The following is a 21,038-nucleotide window of genomic DNA, read 5'->3' as shown; positions in this document are numbered from 1 at the left end:
TAATACATGACTATTAAGGGCCATATTTTATTCATATTTTTTCTAGTTTTTACCTAATTTCCTTTTTTCTGTTCCAGGATCCCATACAGGACACTACATTACATTTAGTTATCATGTCTCCTTTGGCTCTTCTAGGCTGGGATAGTTTCTCAGACTTTTTTCTTAATGACCTTGACAATTTTGAAGACTACTAGTCAGGCATTTTGTAGAATGTTCTCCTGTTGGAATTTTTCTGATGTTTTTCTCATGATTATACTGGGTTTACCAGTTTCTGTGAGAGACACCTGAGGTTAAGCACCATTCTCATCACATCACATCAGGGGTACATACAATCAAAATAATTTATCACTGCTGATGTTGATTTTGATCACCTGGCTGGAGCAGTGTTCCTTGTTTTTTTACTGAGAGTGACTATTTTTCCTCCTCCCTTTGGCTTACTGTACTCTTTGGCAGGAGGTCACTGTAAGCAGTTCATTTGTATCAATTTCTACTTCTCAACATTTTGAAATTCTGAATATGTTAAAAATAGAAGTATAAAAATTTATTAGAAGAAAATTTAGATTTCTGTTTGTATACTGTTGGAGAGAGGCAAATCATGTAAGTGAGAAATCCCAGACATTATAAAGGAAAATAAAATCATATATAAATATAAAATTTTAATTTATGACTAAAGTTATCATAACAATGAACAAAGATAAATATTATACTGAGATAGAAATACCTACAACATACACTTGCAAAATTTTAATGATGATAGTACCAGTTACCATTAATTAAATATTTAGCATGTACCAGGCAGTCAGTTCTGAGTACAGTACATGCATTATTTCATTTAACTTTCAAAGCAACTCATGAAATATTTATATTTATTTTTCCATTTTACAGGCAAAGAAATTAAGGCATAATAAACTACTGAAGTTTAAAAATATGTTAAAGGACAAAGTCAGATTCAAACCACAGGAATTCTGGCTCCTGGGATGTTGCACATAACCACTATAACTATATTGCCACACACTGATTTTTTAATAAAAAGACAAAAAAGCTTAATAAGTAAAAAGTGAACAAATATATAAAAATGCATGCCACAGGATAGGTGTTATAAAAATGAATGTAAGGCCCTTCATACTGGAAAAGATTCTCAGGAATGCTAGTAGTTAGGGAAACACAAACTTTAAACCATAAGGAAATACCTGCATCAATCAAACGCAATTATCAAAACAACCGATATCGTTCTGGTGAGAACGTGGGAAAATGGGAGTTGTTGTGCTTTACTAGTATATGCTTTACTAGAATATGAACGACTAGAATATTTTTGGAAAGTTTTTTTTAATCTGCTATAATTAAAAGTATACATACTCTTGTAATTAAAAGTATAAACACTCTTGTATTTTTTTTTTGCTGTGAAATGCTAACACATACAGAAGACTATATGAACATAAATATAATGATTAATGAATTATTATAAATCAAATACTTGTGTATTCACCAGGTGAAGAAATAAAATCATTTTCAGAAACCTTTTGTGTAACCCTTTTAAATAAAGAAATCCTAGTGCTGTCTTCATCAACATATAAACCAATTAAAAAAATCCTTCTTTCCTTAACTGTTTTTACTCTCCCAAATTTTCTTTTCTTTTCAGTTTTATGCTTTATATAAATGTAATATATAAATGTAATACTGTAGTATATATTCTTTTGTGTCTGGATTAACTGTATGTTTGTAAGATTGTCTATATTGTTTGTATAGTTGCAGTTTGTTTATTTTTTTATTCCCTTGACATTGAATACTTACCTTTGGGTCTTCAAGCTCAACTAGACAGACTAATATGATTATTATAGGCCACACTAACCGCTGACCTCACTTAGCAGGATACAGTGCAGGGAACAGCATGCCAGCACACCAGCAACTGTTTACCTTCTGAAAGAGTTCTCAACAGAACAGAAATGGGAGCTAGTCTTCTGTAGCTACTCCAAATGACTGTGCGTGTAAGAATGTGAGACTTAGAGAGCTGAGTGTAATAGACAGATAACCTTAGAATCCTTTGTCCCAAAGTGGAATCAATGACTTAAAAAGTCCTGCAAAGAACATGTGTTTAGGAGAGCCCAAAGTTTCTCCTAATAAGGTATTTATAGTTTATTCACAGTCTACGTATAATGTGTCAATCAGGAGTTTTGTTTGTTTGTTTTACCATGAGCGGTGGTCCCAGTAACACAGCTGACATCCACTTTTGCTATGTTTTTAGGGGAATGGAATTAGAAAATAACCCAAGCTCAAATTTATGCATTATAAAAGGAAAGAACATTTTGCTTCACCCTTTATTCACAGACAAACCATACTTTTTGGTTCACAAGATAGAATGTTGTTTGATTCCATATTTTATCACTTATGAAAAATGTTGCTGTCACCATTCTTATACATGTTCCCTGGTACATAGGACATATTTCTGTTGGATATATATAAAGTTATGATATTGCTAAGTCAGTGGATATGTCTGTCTTGAATCTTGATAGAAAACATCCAGCTGTTTTCCAGTTGGTGGTTTTACCAATTTACACAACCACACGCAGTTTGTGAGAATTTCTGTTACTCCATATTCTCTTCAATTTCTGGTACTGGCATTCTTTTAAGTGTTAACCCTTCTGGTGAATGTGAAGTAGCATCTAATTTTGCTTTTAATTTGAATTTCCCTGTTATCTTGATGATTATTTCCATATTTGTTGGCCACTTGGGTTTCTTCCTTTGTGACTTACCTTTTTAAGACTTTTCTCCATGTTTCTATTTATTGAGAGTTCTTTATATCTTCTGTATATGAGCCCTTTATCAATTACATGTTGAAAATATGTTCTACCACTTAAAATTTTGCCTTTTCATTCTTTTATACTTTCTAATTCATTTTTTGGGAGACACAGTCTTATAGTAATAAAATAATCATATGTATAAATGTATTTATAAGCAGAGGTGATAACCAAAATATTTAACTATAGATATAGTGTGAGGATTGATAAACCAGAATAGTGTGCACCTGTTGAATGTTAGATCAGTGTATAAGGCTGTTTGTATGATGATGTTTACTATTACTGCATTGGTTAGCACAACCAACATTTTATAGAAAGTAATGTGAAATGTCAGTCAATAAAAGAATTATTGGATTTGTTGAAGTACATCTATATTCTGCATATTAAGATCAATTGAACTTTAGGAGCTGACTGTTATAATCTGGATGAATGAAAATCCCAAAAATATAATTCTGGGAAACATTTTAAAAATTCTTTAAGTGATATTTATTTACATTTTTAAAAGGAGATTTATTTGTGAAACACATAAAAACATGACAAAAAACTTCATAGGCCAGTTTATATTCTATATTCTGCATATTAAGATCAATTGAACTTTAGGAGCTGACTGTTATAATCTGGAAGGATGAAAATCCCAAAAATATAATTCTGGGAAATATTTTAAAAATTCTTTAAGTGATATTTATTTACATTTTTAAAAGGAGATTTATTTGTGAAACATAAAAACATAACAAAAAACTTCATAGGCCAGTTTATACAATAAAATAAGCAATAATAGCATACCTATTTTTGCAAACATAAAGAGGTATATTAATGGACATTGCATAGGTATAACAGTTATGAGTGATAAACCATATTCATAAAAATTGGACAAAAGGAAATGTGTAAGTGCATATTACTATGGTTGGTAATTGTATCCACCCAAATTTATAATTGTGGTCATCTGACATTCTTTGATGAACACTGTAAGTCTTGACAAGATTGGCACAAACTATGATGGGTCAATACCACATGCGCAGTCACCTAAAAGAACCAAGATCTCAATAAATTTTATTTTTCACAAATGCAGCTGTACAAAAAGGACATCTCTTCATTTACTGAGAAAGTTTCAGCATTTTTTTGTACACATACAATGCTTGCACACAAAGTGTTGTGATAGTGCACTTTCGTGTAGGCAAATTTGCAAAAAAAAGCATAAAATGAATTATAACTCTCTGGAAGTCTCTATACAACTTATACTTCCAGTATACCATAGTAATATGTTTTTTAAAATGCTGATAATTTAAAATAGTTGAAAAAAAAGAAGAAAAGAAGAAAAAAAGCACAAAACCTTTTCACATGCCTGTTGGCCATCTGTATGTGTTCTTTTGAGAAATATCAATTCAGGTCCTCTGTACATTTTTTAATCAGGTCATTTCTTTTTGGCTATTGATTTATTTTAGTTTCTTATATATTTTGGATACTAGCACCTTCTCAGATACATGGTTTGCAAGTATTTTCTATCAATCCGTAGATTGCCTGTTCACTGTGTTGATTGTTTTTATACTGTGCACAAGATTTTTAGTTTGATGCAATCCCACTTGTCTAGTTTTGCTTTTGGGTTCATAGCAGAGAAATTATTGCGAAGACCAATATCAAGAAGCATATTCCCTACGCATTCTTTTAGTAGTTTTACAATTTCATGCCTTACATTTAAGTCTTTAAATCATTTTGAATTGATTTTTGAATGTGGTGTGAGATAAGGGTCTAATTACATTCTTCTGCATGTAGATATTCAGAGACTGTCCTTTCCGCATTGTGTACTTTCAACCTATGTCTAAGATCAGTTGACTGTAGATATATGGATTTATTTCTGGATTTTCGATTCTTCTCCATTGGCTTTTAGGTCTTTTTTTATGCCGGTACCATGCTGGTTTAATTACTGTGGCTTTGTAATATTTTGAAGTCAGGAAATATGATTTCTCCATCTTTGTTCATCTTGCACAAGATTGTTTTGGCTATTCAAGGTCTTTGTGGTTCCATATGAATGTTGTTATTATTTCTGTAAAGAATGCTATTGGTAATTGATAGCAATTGAATTGAGTCTGTAGATCTCTTTGGGTAATATGGACATTTTAACAATCCTGAGTTTTCCAATCCATGAACACAGGATGTCTTTCTATGTCTTCTTTGTTTTTTACAGGTCTTTTTTTCTGTGTTTTCTGTAAATTCCTTTATAAATGTTTTATAATTTTCAGTGTACAGGTCTTTCACCTCTTTGATAAATTTACTCCTTAGTATTTTATTATTTTTGTTGCTATTATAAATGGGATTGTTTTCTCCATTTCCTTTTTTGGATAGTTCATTTTTTATATATAGAAAGGTTACTGATTATTGTATGTTCCCTTTTTATCCTGCAAATTTATTGAATTCATTTATTAGTTCTAAGAGATTTTTGTGGATTATCTAGGAATGTCTACATATATGTCATTTGCAAGAAGAGATAATTTCTTCTTTTCCAATTTGGATGCCTTTTATTTATTTATTCTTATTTAATTGCTCTGGCTAAGACTTGCAGTACTGTGATGAAAAGAAGTGGTAGAAATGGACTTCCTTGTCTTGTATTGTGTCTTAGAGGCAAAGTTTTCTGTTTTCTTTCATTGATTATGATATTGGCTGTGAGTTTTTGATATGATGGTCTTTATTGTGTAAAGTAAATTGAAGTAAATTCTTTTTACACCTATTTTCTTGAGAATTTTAATCATGAATGGAAGTTAAACTTTGGCAAATGTTTTTTCTCTGTTGAGTTGACCTTTTTTTTTTTGGTAATATGGTATATTACACTGATTTATTTTTGTATGTTGAACCATCCTTGTACTCCAGGGATAAATCTCACTTGGTCATGGTGTATAATTGTTTTAATGTGTTATTATATTTGCTTTGCTAGTATTTTATTTATTATTTTTGCATTGATGTTCACTAGGGATTTTGGCCTATAGTTTTCTTTACTTCTAGTGTCTTTGTACAGTTTGAGTATCAAGTTGATGCTGGCCTCATAAAATGAGTTTGGAAGTGTTCCTTCTTGTATTTTTTGCAAGAGTTTAAGAGAGTTGGTAGTAATTCATCTTTGAATATTTGCTTGAATTCAACCATGAAACCACCTGGTCCTGGGCTTTTCTTTGTTGGGAGGTTTTTCATTACTAATCTAATCTTGTTTTTCTATTGGTGTGTTTAGGCTTTCTATTTCATCTTGATTCAGTTTTGGTAGCTTGTAAATTTCTAGGAATTTATTCATTTCTTCTAGATTATCCAATTTGTTGGCATATAATTGGTCATAATAGTTTCTTATGTTTCTGAGGCATCTGTTACAATGTTTTCACTTTCATTTCTGATTTTATTTATTTGACTTCTCTCTTTTTTCTTGATTATTCTAGCTAATGGTTTTTCAATTTTGTTTATTTTTTCAAGAAAATAACTCTTAGTTTTGATGGTTTTTAGTTTTTTATTCTTTAACTTATTTCTACTCTTATATTTATTATTTCATTTTTTCTGCAAACTTTGGGATTATTCTTTTTATAGTTCCTTGAGGTATAAAGTTAAGTTGTTTTTTTCCAAATATTTCTTCATGTAATGTGAGTATTTATTGTTACAAACTTTTCTCTTATTACTGCTTTTGCTGCATCCCAGAAGTTTTGGTAAAGTGTGTATATAGGTTGGTTGGTTTGTGAGCACTGAGAAAGGTATGTAAAGATATACAATAAGTCATTAATCTTGGCTGTTAATCTTGACAGTTCGAATTGGAGGCAGTAGTGTTGGAAAGCAATCTATTAACTTTTTCATCATGCATCTCTGAATGTTTGGGTTATTAAAAACAGCACTGTTATTTTCGTATTTTTAAAAACATAATTCCTAATTATATTATAAAAATTAAATGGATGAAGGGGCTATCTTTTTTAACTTCCAAACTCTTCATACAAATGAGAAGATTAAAGTTATTTTGGACACTTTATGTAGTGTAGGTTCACATAGATCAAAAATATGTTATCCCAGATGACTATTGAGAAACAATTTTCAGCCAATGTTCACCAAATATCTTCAAAAGCAAGAATGGAATGAAAATCAGGAAATCAAAGATGAGGTTGCTTATTTCAAAATGCCCAATTATCACAGACTTTGTATGTTCTAACACCTCAACTCTTCCTCTATTGTACTGCAAGCTCCACTAAGGCTGGATTATTTGTCTTTTTTGCTACTGTATCCCCAATGCAAAACTTAGTGCCTGATATATAGAAGACAGTGAATAAATTCTTAGTAAATGAATTAATAAATGCTTATTTTAAGATTGCTATTTAACTGGCCTTTTAAAAAATAGCAGTTAAAGGGTTGATTATTTCATTAATTGCTCTGTTGTGGGATATCTTATATTTGATTCCAGTTTACAGAACACCTTATCATTACCTCTGTTCAGCCTGTCATCAAGTGGCACTGTTATTTTTAGTAGATCTGTCTCCCCAGTAGGACTTTGAATTACTCAGGGACAAAATCTGATTTCTATTCATTTTTTTATTTATCTCACAGAGCAACAAATTCAGTAAATTCTATTTCAGTAAATACAGTAATTTAAAATGTTTTTTTTCAGATTATTCTTTCTAATAGCATGACTCCAACAATAATTTTACTTCACAAAAACACAGTTCATTGATTCTACTGTTCACTATTCCTTTGATATCACTTTGGTCCCATGCCCATCTTCAATTTTGTGGTACATCCTTATTGTCACTTCACTTGTTCTCTTGCATACACCTTCAACTTATTTGTCCTACTTTTCTTTGAAATTCTCATATACTCTGTCTACATTTTCCCTATGGGGTCCATTTAATTCATAAGACTTTAAATTCCATATCTATGCTGATGACTCGAATATCGGTATATCTTGTCTGGATTTTTCCCTGAAATTCAAACTCATATATCCAACTGCTTACACTGCATCTCCACTTGGATGGCCATGATCATCTCAAACATAACATGTCCAATACTAAAATTATTCTCTATCTTCACCCCACATCTGCTCCTCTAACAATTTTCCCCATCTTATGAATAGCAATTCAGTCCTTCTAGTTACTCAGTTGAATCACGACTTCTTTCTTTCTCTCATGCCTAATTTCTAATTCACTGGCAAATCTGGTTGGAGCTGAAGTCAAGACATATCCATTATCCAAACTCTTCTCCTTATTTGTATTCTATAATCCTGATCCAAGCCACTATTACTTCTCACCTAACTACATGTAAGCTCCCCCTTTTGCTACATCCCACCTCCCTACACACTAATTCTCAGTATAGCATTGGAGAAATTTGGTTAAAGCTCAAGTTAAATCATGCCACGCCTCTTCTCAAACCCTGCAGTAGCCTCCCATCTGATGTAGTTAATATGGCTACTTGCTACCTCTTTGACCTTACTTCATACTTATACTTGTTTCTTCCCTTGCTCCCTCAAATCCAACCATGTTTGGGCTGATTCCACTTGCATAGAAGGAGTAAAAGTTTAGCTTAAATGAATCAATGCTGATTTATGTGAGGAGATAAATCAGCCTTCAATATAATTGAAGCCATGCTGGATTTTATCTGAAGAAGGCTTCTACCAACAAGACTTTTAGCAGTCATCTCAGAAACTTTTTCTCAGGGACCGCAAAGGTCTTTGACAGTGGGAATTATGTTTCTCAATCTAAGAGTATGATAGGATCAATCCAGGAGGCTTGCATGTATCTTTTACTGATTTTTTTGTGTGAAACAGTTTTATTAAGAAAGTATTTTTTCTAAAATATAGTTATACATAGCCACTGGAAGTTGATTAATTGAAATTTGGAAATGTTAGGTATAATTTTTTAATGTTAATTTTTCAATGTTTTATTTAGGCCAATATTTTCAATCACAAAAGAATTCATCTTGAGATTCAATCAAACACAGAATTCCAAAGAGAAGGAAGAATTGTTGGAACTAGCTAGAAAAATCATTTTCAGATGTAAGGTAATGGCATATCATTTGATTGTTGAGCATGTTAACTTCCTTTTCCAGTTGGTACATGATTACACATTCTAAAATATTGTAAGAAAAAATAAGAATATATCTTTCTCTAATTATAAGTAGGGATAGTTAAAATATTAATGCAAATTAAAATTAAAGCTTATAGCCAAATAATAAAAGCTCCCTGTAAATTTTTGTGGAAATATACCAGTCCAGCAGCCCATAGCAAAACATTAAGTCTGGCGAATAAATTTTTGATTATGAAAATTCTATTTTTTCTTAAAAACATTAATTGAGATATGCTGTGTCTCAAAGGAGAAAACGCCTTTCTAAACCTTTATATACATGCACAAAGTACTCTGTTCTTTCTCTGTAACAAACTATTCTTCACCTAACTTGTGAAAAATACATTCTTTAAGAATATGACATTAATCCCCAAATTTACAAATAGATATCAAAACAGAACAGGAAGTAAAGTAAGTCCTTGCTTTGCCTTTTCTACATTGGATTCAGTTTAAGTTTTACAGAGAAATAACATACATATTTTGCTTTGATATGAATAATTCATTAAATAAAAACTGCACAAAACTGGTGCATAAATTAAGCCACTTCTTTTGTGTTGTTGTAGTGGTGTTATTTTCCAGTTCATGGCTGCCCATATATTTGAACATTTTGAAAAAAATTTGATTAGAAAAAGAGTATACTTTTGGTAAGTGTGTATGCAGACAAGTGCCAGGAGGTGCATTCATCGGTGAGCTTTTCTCCACTTGAACAAGTGTTCCCTGCAACAGTCCCAGCAGTGAGCACAATAAGGGAAGTGGAACAATCCTGATCATCTCCCTCATGTTCATTAACTTCCATATAGCAACAATGAAGTAGCCAGGGTTTTCCAGCAAACTGGCATCAAACTCACTTCTGTTTTATCACATTTCTTCAATATTTTTCCTTATACAATAAAAAAAATGCATTCCCTTGGGGGAAAATTGGAAGTACTCACTAGAAAGTAAAAAATGAGAATTATTTTCAGCAAATAGCTAATGATATTACTTGTAATATCAACTTTTTTACATTTTAACACTAACACAGTTTGCATAAAATCTCCAAAAATTTGAGTAATAAAAGCAAAAATATAAAATTGTATACAACTCTGGCCACCAAGCATTAGCTTCATAGAATGACTTTTGGAGCACAATTAAGAGTTAAAAATAAATATATATAAATATAAATATGTACATTTTGATTTGTCTTTTTCATGCTTCCTCATAACAGAGAAAATTGGGTCTCAAAACCCTGGGCTGTGGAAAGCATGTGCATCTTCCTGCTGCATGGACTGAAGTAATATATCTGGCTCAATGCAAAGGGGAAATCCAAGATGGTACGTACTTTAAATTCTTATTAGGTATCCTAAGTATTTTCTACATCATCAGTGAAGGCATAATTTGAGAACTTTAATTTTTAAAAATTGTGCAGAAGACAAGAAATTTTTCTACTCTATCAAAATACATTTTATTATGAAAATTCATTTGTAATTTTGAATTTATGATTTTAACTAAGCTTTTTAGTGATTAAATTATTTTAAAAACTTTACTCAGCATAGTCTTTATTACTTTTTTGCTAAAATTAGCAACTAATTAAAAACTAATATAAAATATCATTTAGTGATTTCCAATTACAATAGGCACTAGACTTTAGAGAAATTTGCTTCTTCATTTTATAATTATTACTTATAAAACATTAATCAAATGACCATTTGTTTTCCACTTATTTTAAATAGCAAGCTTTACTCATTACCTTTTCATTTATCACTCCTCATTTCTGCCTCCTTTAAAACATCCTCTAACTAATCTAAAAAAAATTAAACAACGTTATTTCTAAGGGGGTAAGATTCTTTCCATCACTATCATTTAATTGTATATATATGCCTTTTAAAATAGGTTTAGAATGCTAACCACATGAGGTCAGAGAGAATTTCCCCCATGTAAATTAGGTTTTGTAGTGCTATCTGGGAGTTTTCAAGCAACAGGAAGAGTAAGAATTATTTTGTATTTAACTTGCCTTTATGGTCCTTCATCACAGTGCCATCCACAGCCTGACCTCTATTAAGAATGTAAATGATATTGAGGTAAACACTCTTGGTTTACCAGCAAGAAGAGGCTGTTTGCTCTTCATTGACAATTAAATTTCAGTTTTAATTAGTCATGTGATTTAGAAGAGGACTGGCCCTTGCCCAACCTGAGGGGGGTGAATAATGGATGGTCTGAATCAGGGGTCTCAAAACCCTGGACCATGAACTGGTACCAGTCTGTGGTCTGTTAGGAATTGGGCTGCACAACAGGCTGTGAGCAGCCAGGGAGCGAGCATTACTGCCTGAGCTCCACGTCCTGTCAGATCAGCAGTGACATTGGATCCTCATAGGTGTGTGAAGCCTAGGGTGAACTGCACATGTGAGGGATCTAGGCTGTGTGCTCCTTATGAGACAAAACCAGTCCCTGGTGCCAAAAAGGTTGGGGACTGCTGGTGTAAATCAGTTATGGTAATTCCTTTTCACTTGCCAGTGATTTGATTAGGGGTAGTCACATGACCTGGTCCTGAGCAAAGTGATGTAAAGACAGCTCTATTTCCTGTACTTTTTGTTGACTTGCTTTTGAGAAAGACATGCCTTTCCTCCCTATACTCGTTTGTTCCTGTCTAGTTTGCTTGGTAAGAACGTGATGCCTGGAACTTGTGTAGTCATCACAGTCCTCATGCACATGAGGGGGAACTGGAAGATGAAAGAAATGTGCATATGGAGGGCAGCTATCTTAGCTGTCCCTGGAGCCTTTCCAATTCTAATCTTGTGAAATAATAAACCTCCTTATTTTGAAGACATTTTTGTTGCATTTTCTGTTACATACAGCAAAAGCATTTTAATACATTCACATATTTGACTCTAAATAATACTCTCAACATGACTTCTTACTCTCTTTACAACTAAAATAACTGAATGGGTGTTTTACCTGTACTTTTGTCTGCTCCTCATTCTATAGTCCACCCTCCACTCAACAGCTTCTGATTACACTCAAATGAGCCCCGACTTCATATCATGGCCTACAAGCCTCTGCATGTGCTGGCTCCTGGCTACCTCCCTACTTACTCATTATGTTCAGCCCTACTGACCTCCTTCCTGTACCCTGAGCATGTCAAGGTTCTTCTTTCCTCAAGTCCCTGTATTTGCTGTCCGTCCTCATATATTTACATGGAAGCTTTTGTAATGATTTGAGAAAACTTTTTGTAATGATTTGAGAAAACTTACAAAACTTTTGTAATGATTTGAGAACCTGTTTTCTCTAGGCTCTTAGCTCTATATTCTTCCTCCTTCAGCTTCACAGAGTGGCCCTGTTTCCTCTACCTTGATTCTCTAGTCTTCTGCTATTCCCTTTTTATCTTTAGCACTCTTTTATCATCTGGTTTTGTCCTATTTCTCCACCACGATGTGTGTGGCCTGGTGATTTATTTAGCCTGTATGGTGTTGGATCTATAATAGCTGAGCCCCCTTGGACATTTCTTCCTTCCTCTAGCCTCTCGACCTTGGTGACTTCTGTTTCAGTTGCTTCATGCCATGGAGTTGAACTTCCTACATGGCAGCTTAGGGTTCCAAAGCTAGTATCTTGAGAGAGAGAGAGATCCAGGTGGAAGCAGTGGTGCCTTTTCTGATTCAGTCTTAGAAGTCACATAGTGTCATTTCTGCCACATTCTATTGGTTGAAGCTGTCACAGGGCCTGCTCAAGTTTAAGAAGAAGGGCATGTAGACATCACCTCTTGATGAGAAAGGTGTCAAAGAAGTTGTAAATATATTTTAAAACTGCAATTTGGTCTTAATGACAGGAAATAATTACAAAAAGTAATTATAGCATGTAGAAAAACAGGATGATTTTCAAATGATGCAGTTTCTGTATTTTTAATATTTCAGAAGCTTTAAATATGCTTTATGCATCTCTGGACCATGCTTCCTTTGATTATGATCATCTGCCTGCCTTGTTTTTTGTTGCGGAATCGGTTTTATACAGACTCTGTTGTGATGCATCCCTCAAAACATATTTATATTCAGTTGAAATAAAGCTGGCAAAGGTATGTTTTGAAAAACTTCTTAATGTTTTTAAATATTTCACATACTGCATGTAACAACATGACATCTGTTTTAGGATCAAAACAGAACATTTAGTTTTATTATAGAATATTCTTTTGTTTGGTAGTTTAATCTTCTCTAATTGTGAGTAGTACATTATTATTGCTTAATATCTAAATGGAGATAGTTTGAGAAAATATAATTTCACAAACTACATAAGAAAATAACATTTCATTAAAAAACAATATACTTAACTGTTTCTCTAAGTATATATATAGTTTTTCTTTTCTATTTTAAGGGCTTTTAAATGCCACCTCCTTTGCCATTTAAAAATGCTGACAAATAACCTTAAATAGCTGCCCAATTTGGGAAGCTTAGTTGTTCTTCTAATATTCTATGGCACTTTAGATCTATAAAAATGAAAAACTCTTTTCAGGTAACTCATATATAATGTCCTTGAGATCATATTGTTTCACTCTTGGTGATGATCATGGTTGACTGCTGTAAAATATATTATTAGTCAAACAAATGTAGTTTAACTAATGGTTTTACTGCAAAGAAAGAAAAGAAAGGCTAAAAGTATTTTTTAAGATGGTTATATATATATATATACGCACACACACATGTTCATATATATATGAATGAAACAAATTAAATTGATTATGCAGAAATGTTTTTAAATTAAATTTTGATTATAAACTGTTAGAAATCGAGCATGAGAGAACATTGATGAATCAGTCTATCAGTTGAACATTTTGGGGAGACAACCACATTTCAGTCATTGTAAATCAAGCTTAGATGCTCTCTGACACATTTGGTAGTAAAAGACTCGTGGAGACCAGGCAAAAGTAGATACAGAGAATACATAAGAGAAATTAACCATGCAAAAAACTGAGCTTTGCTTAGATGGAGGATTGAAGAAAATAGTCAAGATATTACCAATAACTGTTTTGGGATGGTGAGATTATGATGATTTTTTTTCTTTTCTGTATTTCCAAAACTGTCCACTAAAATATGTATTTATATTTATAATGAAAACAATATATATAAGTAAAAATAAAATATATAAAAATAAAATGTAAATATACATATTTATAATGAAAAAATAAATGTAATAAAATTTTTAAAATGGAATAGAAAAACATGGAGCAAGTCTGGCTTTATCTCCTTTCTTTCTCATCTCCTTCAGTGACCTTTCTCCATTTCTTGCCTTTTGTATTTCTGCTAGCAAGAGAAAAATAGCTACAAAATATAGTTTTATGCATGGAGCATATTGCTTATACTTTGCGCATGCCCTGTTATCTGCAAAGCCAGATAATTTGTACCAGTTCTGATAGCAGCTGCAAACACTTAAACCTTACTTAACTATGTGCCTTACACAATGATAAGTGCTTTAAATATATTAGACACATTAACTTATTTTATTCTCACAACTATCCTAAGAGGATTATTCATGATTTCACATATTCTACATCTCATTGTGGCATAGAGAGTTTTAAGTGACTTGCCCAAAGTCTAAGCAGAGAGAGTTTTGATATTCAATGTGGCTCCAGAGTCCAGTGAACTCTCAGCTATGATGCTACACATCTACCTTGGTTCTCAGATTTACTAATTTTTACCTTATTTTTTCTTCTATTGATATATAAATAACATTTTAAATATTTATGAAGTACATGTTAGTGTTTGTTACATGACTAGCATGTGTAATGATCAAGTCAGGATATTTAGGGTATCCATTGCTTTGAGTATTTATTATTTCTATGTGTTTGCATTATTTCAAATCCTCTCTTCTAGTTACTTTGAAATATACAAAGCATTGTTGATAAGTATCGTCACCCTATTCTAGTATCAAACATTCTATCTAATGGTATATTTGTACCCATTAACCAACTTCTCTTTATTTTCCCCTCCCATTTATCAATCCTTTTTAGTCTCTGATATCTATAATATTATTCTGTTCTCTTTGTCCATGAGATCAAGTCTTTTAGCTTCCACATGTGAGTGAGAACATGTGGTATTTGTATTTCTGTGCCTAGCTTATTTCATTTAACATAATGATTCCCAGTTCCATCCATATTGCTGCAAATGACATTTCATTATTTTATGGCCAAATTGTATTGCATTGTGTATATACACCACATTTTCTTTATCTAATCACCCATTAATGGATACTTAGGTTAATTCCATATCTTTACTATTGTGAAGAGTGCTTCAGTAAACACGAGAGTGCAGGTATTCCTATAATACACTGATTTTCTTTCTCTTCCTAAAAGATGAATGCCCACTAGTGGAACTGCTGGATAATATGGTAGTTCTATTTTTAGTTTCTTAGAAACCTAAACACTGTTTTCCATAGTGGCTGTGCTAATTTACATTTCCACCAATAGCATATGAGTTCTCTTTTCTCTGCATCCTCGCCATCATGTGTATTTTTTTTTTGTCTTTTTAATAATAGCCATTCTAACTGGAGTGAAATGATATTTAATTGTGGTATATGGTCTTTATTATTTTGAGGCATGTTCCTTCTATGCCTAGTTTGGAGACTTTTTATCATGAAGGGATGCTGAATTTTTTCAAATGCTTTTTCTGCATCTGAGATGATCATACGGTTTTTGTCCTTTATTCTGTTGTGATGTATCATGTTTATTGATTTGCATATGTTGAATAATTCTTGATTCCCTGGTATAAATCCAATTTGATCATGTTGTATTATCTTTCTGATGTGCTGTTGGATTCAGTTTGCTAGTATTTTGTTGAGGTTTTTTGAATCTATGTGCATTAGGGATATTAGCCTATAGTTTTCTTTCTTTGTTGCACCTTTTCTGGTTTTGGTGTTAGGGTAACGCCGGCCTTGGGAAATGTGTTAGGGAGAGTTCCCTCGCCTTTTACTTTTGGGAGTAGTTTGAGGAGGGTTGGTATTAGTTTTTCCTTATCTATTTGGTAGAATTCAGCAGCGAACCCATCTAGTACTGGACTTTTCTTTTTTGGGGGAATCTTTTTGTTAATGATTCAATCTTGCTACTCATTGGTATTGTCAGGTTCTGTATTTCTTCCTGAGTCAATCTTGGTAGGTTGTACGTTTTCAGGAATTTATCCGTTTCCTCTAGTTTTTAGTTTGTTAGTGTATAGTTGTTTACAATAGTCTCTGATGATCTTTTGTACTTCTGTGGTATTAATTGTAATATCTACTTTTTCACTTTTGATTATGTTTGAGTGGGCCTTCTCCTTTCTTTCCTTGGTTAGTTTAGCTAGCAGTTGATCAATTTTATCTTTAAAAAAACTTTTCCATTTTGTTGATCTTTTGTGTTGCTTTTTTAGTCTCAATTTCATTTATTTCTTCTTTGATCTTTATTATTTATCACCTTCTACTAATTTTGAGTTTGGTTTGTCCTTGCTTTACTAGTTCCTTGAAGTGCATCATTAGATTATTTGAAATCTTTCTGTTTTTTTATGCAGGAATTTATTGCTATAAACACCCTTCTTAACACTGCTTTTGCTCTGTCCCTCAGGTTTCAGTATATTGTGCTTTCATTTTCATTTGTTTCAAAACTTTTTTTTTAATTTCCATTTTAGCCTCTTCATTGACCCAGTGGTTGTTCAGAAACATGTTGTTTAATTTCCATGTATTTTTATAGTTTTCAAAGTTCCTCTTGGTATTGATTTCCAGTTGTGTTTCATTGTAGTCTGAGAAGATACTTGGTATGATTTTGATTTTAAAAATTTGTTGAGACTTATTTTTTGCCTAGCATATGATCTAACCTGGAGAATATTCCATGTGCTAATGAGAAGAATGTGCTGCATCCTATTGTTGTGTTGGGAAAAATATTCTGTGAATATCTTTAATGTCCATTTGGTCTAAAGTCCAAGTTAAATACAATGTCTCTTTGTTGATATTCTATCTAAATAATATGCCTTATGCTAAGGGAGGAGTGTTGAAGTTCTCCACTATTAATGTATTGGAGTCTATATTTCTCTTTAGATCTAGTAGTATTTGTTTTGTGAATCTGGGTGCTCCCTGTTGGGTGCATATATATTTAGAATTGTAATAACCTCTTTCTGGATTGATTCCTTTGTCATTATTTAATGTTCTTGCCTTTTTTAAAACCTTTTTTGACTTAAAGTCTGTTTTATCCAATAGAAGCATAGCTACTCCTACTTGCTTTTGATTTCAATTTGTGTGGAGTATGTTTTTCCATCTCTTTACTCTCAGTCTGTGTCTTTACAGGTAAGGTGCATTTCTTATAGGCAGCATATAGTTAGATTATGTTTGTAAAAAAATGTATTAAGCCAGTCTATATCTTTTAAGTGAAGAATTTATTCTGTTTACATTTAGGTTATCATTGATATGTGAAGTTTTGTTCCTGCCATATTGTTAATTGTTTTCTGGTTTGTATTAGTCCATTTTCACACCACTATAAAGAAACACCTGAGACTGGGCAATTTATAAAGAAAAGAGGTTTAATTGACTCACAGTTCTGCATGGCTGGGAGGCCTCAGGAAACTTAACAATCATGGAAAAAGGTGAAGAAGAAGCAAGGGCCTTCTTTACAAGGCAGCAGGAAAGAGAGAGCAAAGGGTGAACTTCCAAAGACTTATAATACCATCAGATGTCATGAGAACTCACTCACTATCACCAGAAGAGCAAGGGGGAAACCACCCCCATGATTCAGTCACCTCCCTCCCTCAACACGTGGCCCTCCCTTGACACGTGGAGATTACAATTTGAGATGAGATTTGGGTAGGAACACAGAGCCAAACCATATCATGATTGTTTTGTGTATTCTTGTCTTCTTTTTCTCTTGTTGTTTGTCCTTGTGGTTTGCTAATTTTCTGTTGTGGTACCATTTGAGTCTTTTCTTTTCCTCTTTCGTGTCTTTGCTTTACCTGTGAGTTTTATACTTTCGTATGTTTTCATGATAATAACTATCGTCTTTCCTCTTCCAGGTTTAGGACTCCCTTGAACATTTTTTGTAAGGCTAGTCTATTGATGATGAATGTTCTTACCATTTGCTTGTCTGTAAAAGACTTTATTTCCTCTTCATGTATGAAGGATAATTTTGCTGGATATAGTATCTTTGGGTTTTTCAAGTGTCAAGCTTTTTTTTCTTGCAGCAATTTGAATATATCATTCCATTCTCTCTTGGCCTGTCGGTTTCTGCTGAGAAATCCACTTTTAGTCTGCTCAAGGCTGACTAGATGACTTTTCTTTCTGTTTCTTTCAGAATTTTCTCTTTATCTTGGACTTTAGACAGTTTAACTGTAATGTACCATGGAAAAGTATTTTGGGTTTATGGGGTCTTCTCAATCTGGATGTCTAAATCTCTTAGTAGACTTGTGAAGATTCCAAGTTAAATTTTGTTAAATAAGTTTTTGAACCCTTTCATTCAATTTTCTCTTTTAGGGATACCAATAATTCATGTATTTGGTCACTTTATCGTGTCACGTATATCACAGAGACTTTGTTTTTTCTTTTTCATTATTTTTTCTTTATTTTTCTCCGAGTTATATCAAAAGACATGCCTTCAGGTTCTGAGATTCTTTCGTATTGTTGTTTTAGTTTATTGTTTAAACACTTGATTGTACTTTTTATTTAATTAAAGAAGTTCTTCAATTCCAGATTTTGTTTGGTTCTTTTGTATGATATGTATCTCTGATAAATTTGTCATTCATATCTTAAATTGTTTTTTTCTGACTTTTTGTATTATTTTTTGAAATTCTCTTGTATCTAACTGTGTTTCTTTAGTATCATAATTTTGATTTTTTTCCTTGTGATGTCTCACATTTCTTTTTGATTGGGATATATTGCTAGGGAATTATTGTGTTCCTTTGGAAGTATCATCTTTCCCTGTTTTTTCATGTTTCCTTACATTGATAACTGTGTAAACTGTGTATCTCATGTAATATTCACTTATTCCAATTTTTTGAATTTGCCTTCACAGTGGAGGATTTTTTCCTGAAGATGTATCATAGTGTTGGTTAGTAGGGCCCTTTGTATTTGATTCTGAGTGCATGCAATAGTGCAGTCCCTATATGATTTCTTTGGCTTTAAACAGCATCAGTGGTATCTATGATTTCCCAGTGGTTTAGAGTGTGGTTAAGATTGGAGGCTACGGTGAAGTTTTGATTGAGGACAGGGATTCCAGATGGGTTAGTCTTTCGTCCCCAGTGGTGGCAACCATGGGATGAGTATGCCTGTTCTTGTACCCCAGTGTACAAGATACTTGCTCTGGTATTAGCAAGACCAGGCAGGCCAATTCTTGCGCCTCTAGGTAGTTTGCTTAGATCCTGGTAGTCACAGTGGTGGACCAGGCAGGTGAGTGAGTTCTTGGTTCCCTGGGTAGGTGGCATAGTGTAGGTAGTGGCAGTAGCAGTTGTGGGACAACCTTCTGGGTCCTGAGCAGTGCATGCTGATGTTGGAGATGGCTACAATGCAGTCTTCACCTATAGCCCCAGTCATGCAGCTCTCAAGCTTGCCTGTTCTCAGTTGTAGCAGCACTGTAGTGGTACACATAAAGGTAAGGAGCCCTGCCCTTTGCATATGAGCTTGATCATGGTAGTCATTCTACCAGTGGGAGTGTGGTCACTATCCAGGCCCAGACAAGGAGCCATCCGGTTCACCTGCCCTAGCCTCCAGTGGCAGCAGCAGTGGCTGGGCCTGCAGAGGTATGCAGAGGGGGAGAGAGAATCCCTATGCATGAGCCTGAACACAGAGGCCACTCCACCAGTGGAAGTAGGGTCATTGCCCTCAGCCCCAGATAGCTGGCTCTCATTTGGGTTCCCAGTGGCAGCAACTGCTGCTGCAGTGCTGGGTCGGGGGTGTGAATGGGATCTCTCTCTCTCTGCTTGCAAGCCTGAACACAGAATTTGTGCTACTGCTGAGGCAGGGTTTCTTCTCATAGCCCCAGACAGGAAGCTTGCAGGCTCTGGAAAGTGTGTGCCTTGGTTTCCTTTGTCCCAGGGACTGCCATGTTAATGCGCTGCACCATCTCTTTTCTGGGAAGTAATACTACTTGGGGGCCACAGTACTGGGGCCCCGTAGCACCTTTGTGTCCAGCAATGCTGTGTCACTGTAGGCTGCTGGGTAGACACTGGGGAATGTCAGTGGGGGTTCCTGGGATATGGAGATATGAAGGCTATGTTTCTAAAGGGAGGATGCAGCCCCATGATGGCTATACTCTCACAATGGTACCCTGCTGTAGTTGCTTAGGTCTCAGGGGTGTGAGTGAACCCGCATAAGTTCTGTGTCTGGTGCAATGTCCTTCGGGGGTCTCCAGCTCACTGTCCATGTTAGTGTCAGGAAATATGTGGGTAGAGGAGCTCTGCTGTGGTTCAGATTGCCGCAGTCCATGGTAGGGACGTAGACCACTGAAGTTCTTACACACTTCCCCCCAATAGCAAGCCGCTATGTGTTCCCAGCCGATTTTGCTTCCCTTCTGTATTAGTTCATTCTCACGCTGCTATAAAGAAGTACCTGAGACTGGGTAATTTATGAAGAAAAGAGGTTTAATATTCTCACAGTTCCACAGGCTTAACAGGAAGCATGACTGGGAGGCCTCAGGGAGCTTATAATCATGGTGGAAAGTGAAGGAGAAGCAAGCACATCTTCACATGTTAGAGAAGAAGAGAGAGAGTGAAAGGGGAAGTGCCACACACTTTCATACAACCAGAACTCACTATCACAAGAAGTGCAAGGGAGAAGTCCACCTCTATGATCCAGTCACCTCTCACTGGGCCCCTCCCCCGACAGGTGAGATTATAGTTCGAGATGAGATTTGGGTGGGAACACAGAGCCAAACCATGTCACCTTCTGTGTCTCAGGTATTTCCCATAACTTCTCTGTTGGACTCCAGTGTTCTCTCCTAGTTGTTCCATCTGAGGCGTGATTATTGGTTCAAAATTTTGGTTCTTCTTTCTGGAGAGAATGAGTATGCAGTGTCTCTAGTCAGCCATCTTCAACTGGAATCCCAAGATGTACTATTTTTAAAGCTTGCTCTTTATTATTCTAGCTAATATAACTATCTGTTGGAAATAAGCATACTCTCTATCTATAAGTACTTTGAATCCAGGCAAGAAACCATTTTAATTGTCCTCCTTGCCTTTGTAGGGTTTTCATTACATATCTGAAAGACTATTGGAAA

At 34.1% G+C, this 21,038-nt stretch overlaps 1 protein-coding gene across 1 annotated transcript in view; it reads left to right on the top strand.

The window, feature by feature from the left end:
- Positions 1-21,038, top strand: part of TMEM232 (transmembrane protein 232) — a 320,858-nt gene that overhangs the window by 75,018 nt on the left and 224,802 nt on the right. The window contains 3 exon segments of the mRNA XM_063665126.1: positions 8,687-8,798; positions 10,065-10,170; positions 12,745-12,902. Coding sequence (XP_063521196.1) covers positions 8,687-8,798; positions 10,065-10,170; positions 12,745-12,902 — 376 coding nt within the window.

The sequence above is a fragment of the Pongo pygmaeus genome, chromosome 4, assembly GCF_028885625.2.
Source record: "Pongo pygmaeus isolate AG05252 chromosome 4, NHGRI_mPonPyg2-v2.0_pri, whole genome shotgun sequence".
NCBI classification, from domain to species: Eukaryota; Metazoa; Chordata; class Mammalia; order Primates; family Hominidae; genus Pongo; species Pongo pygmaeus.
Note: the sequence above shows the minus strand (reverse complement) of the source record. Positions and strands in the feature narration are given on the sequence as shown.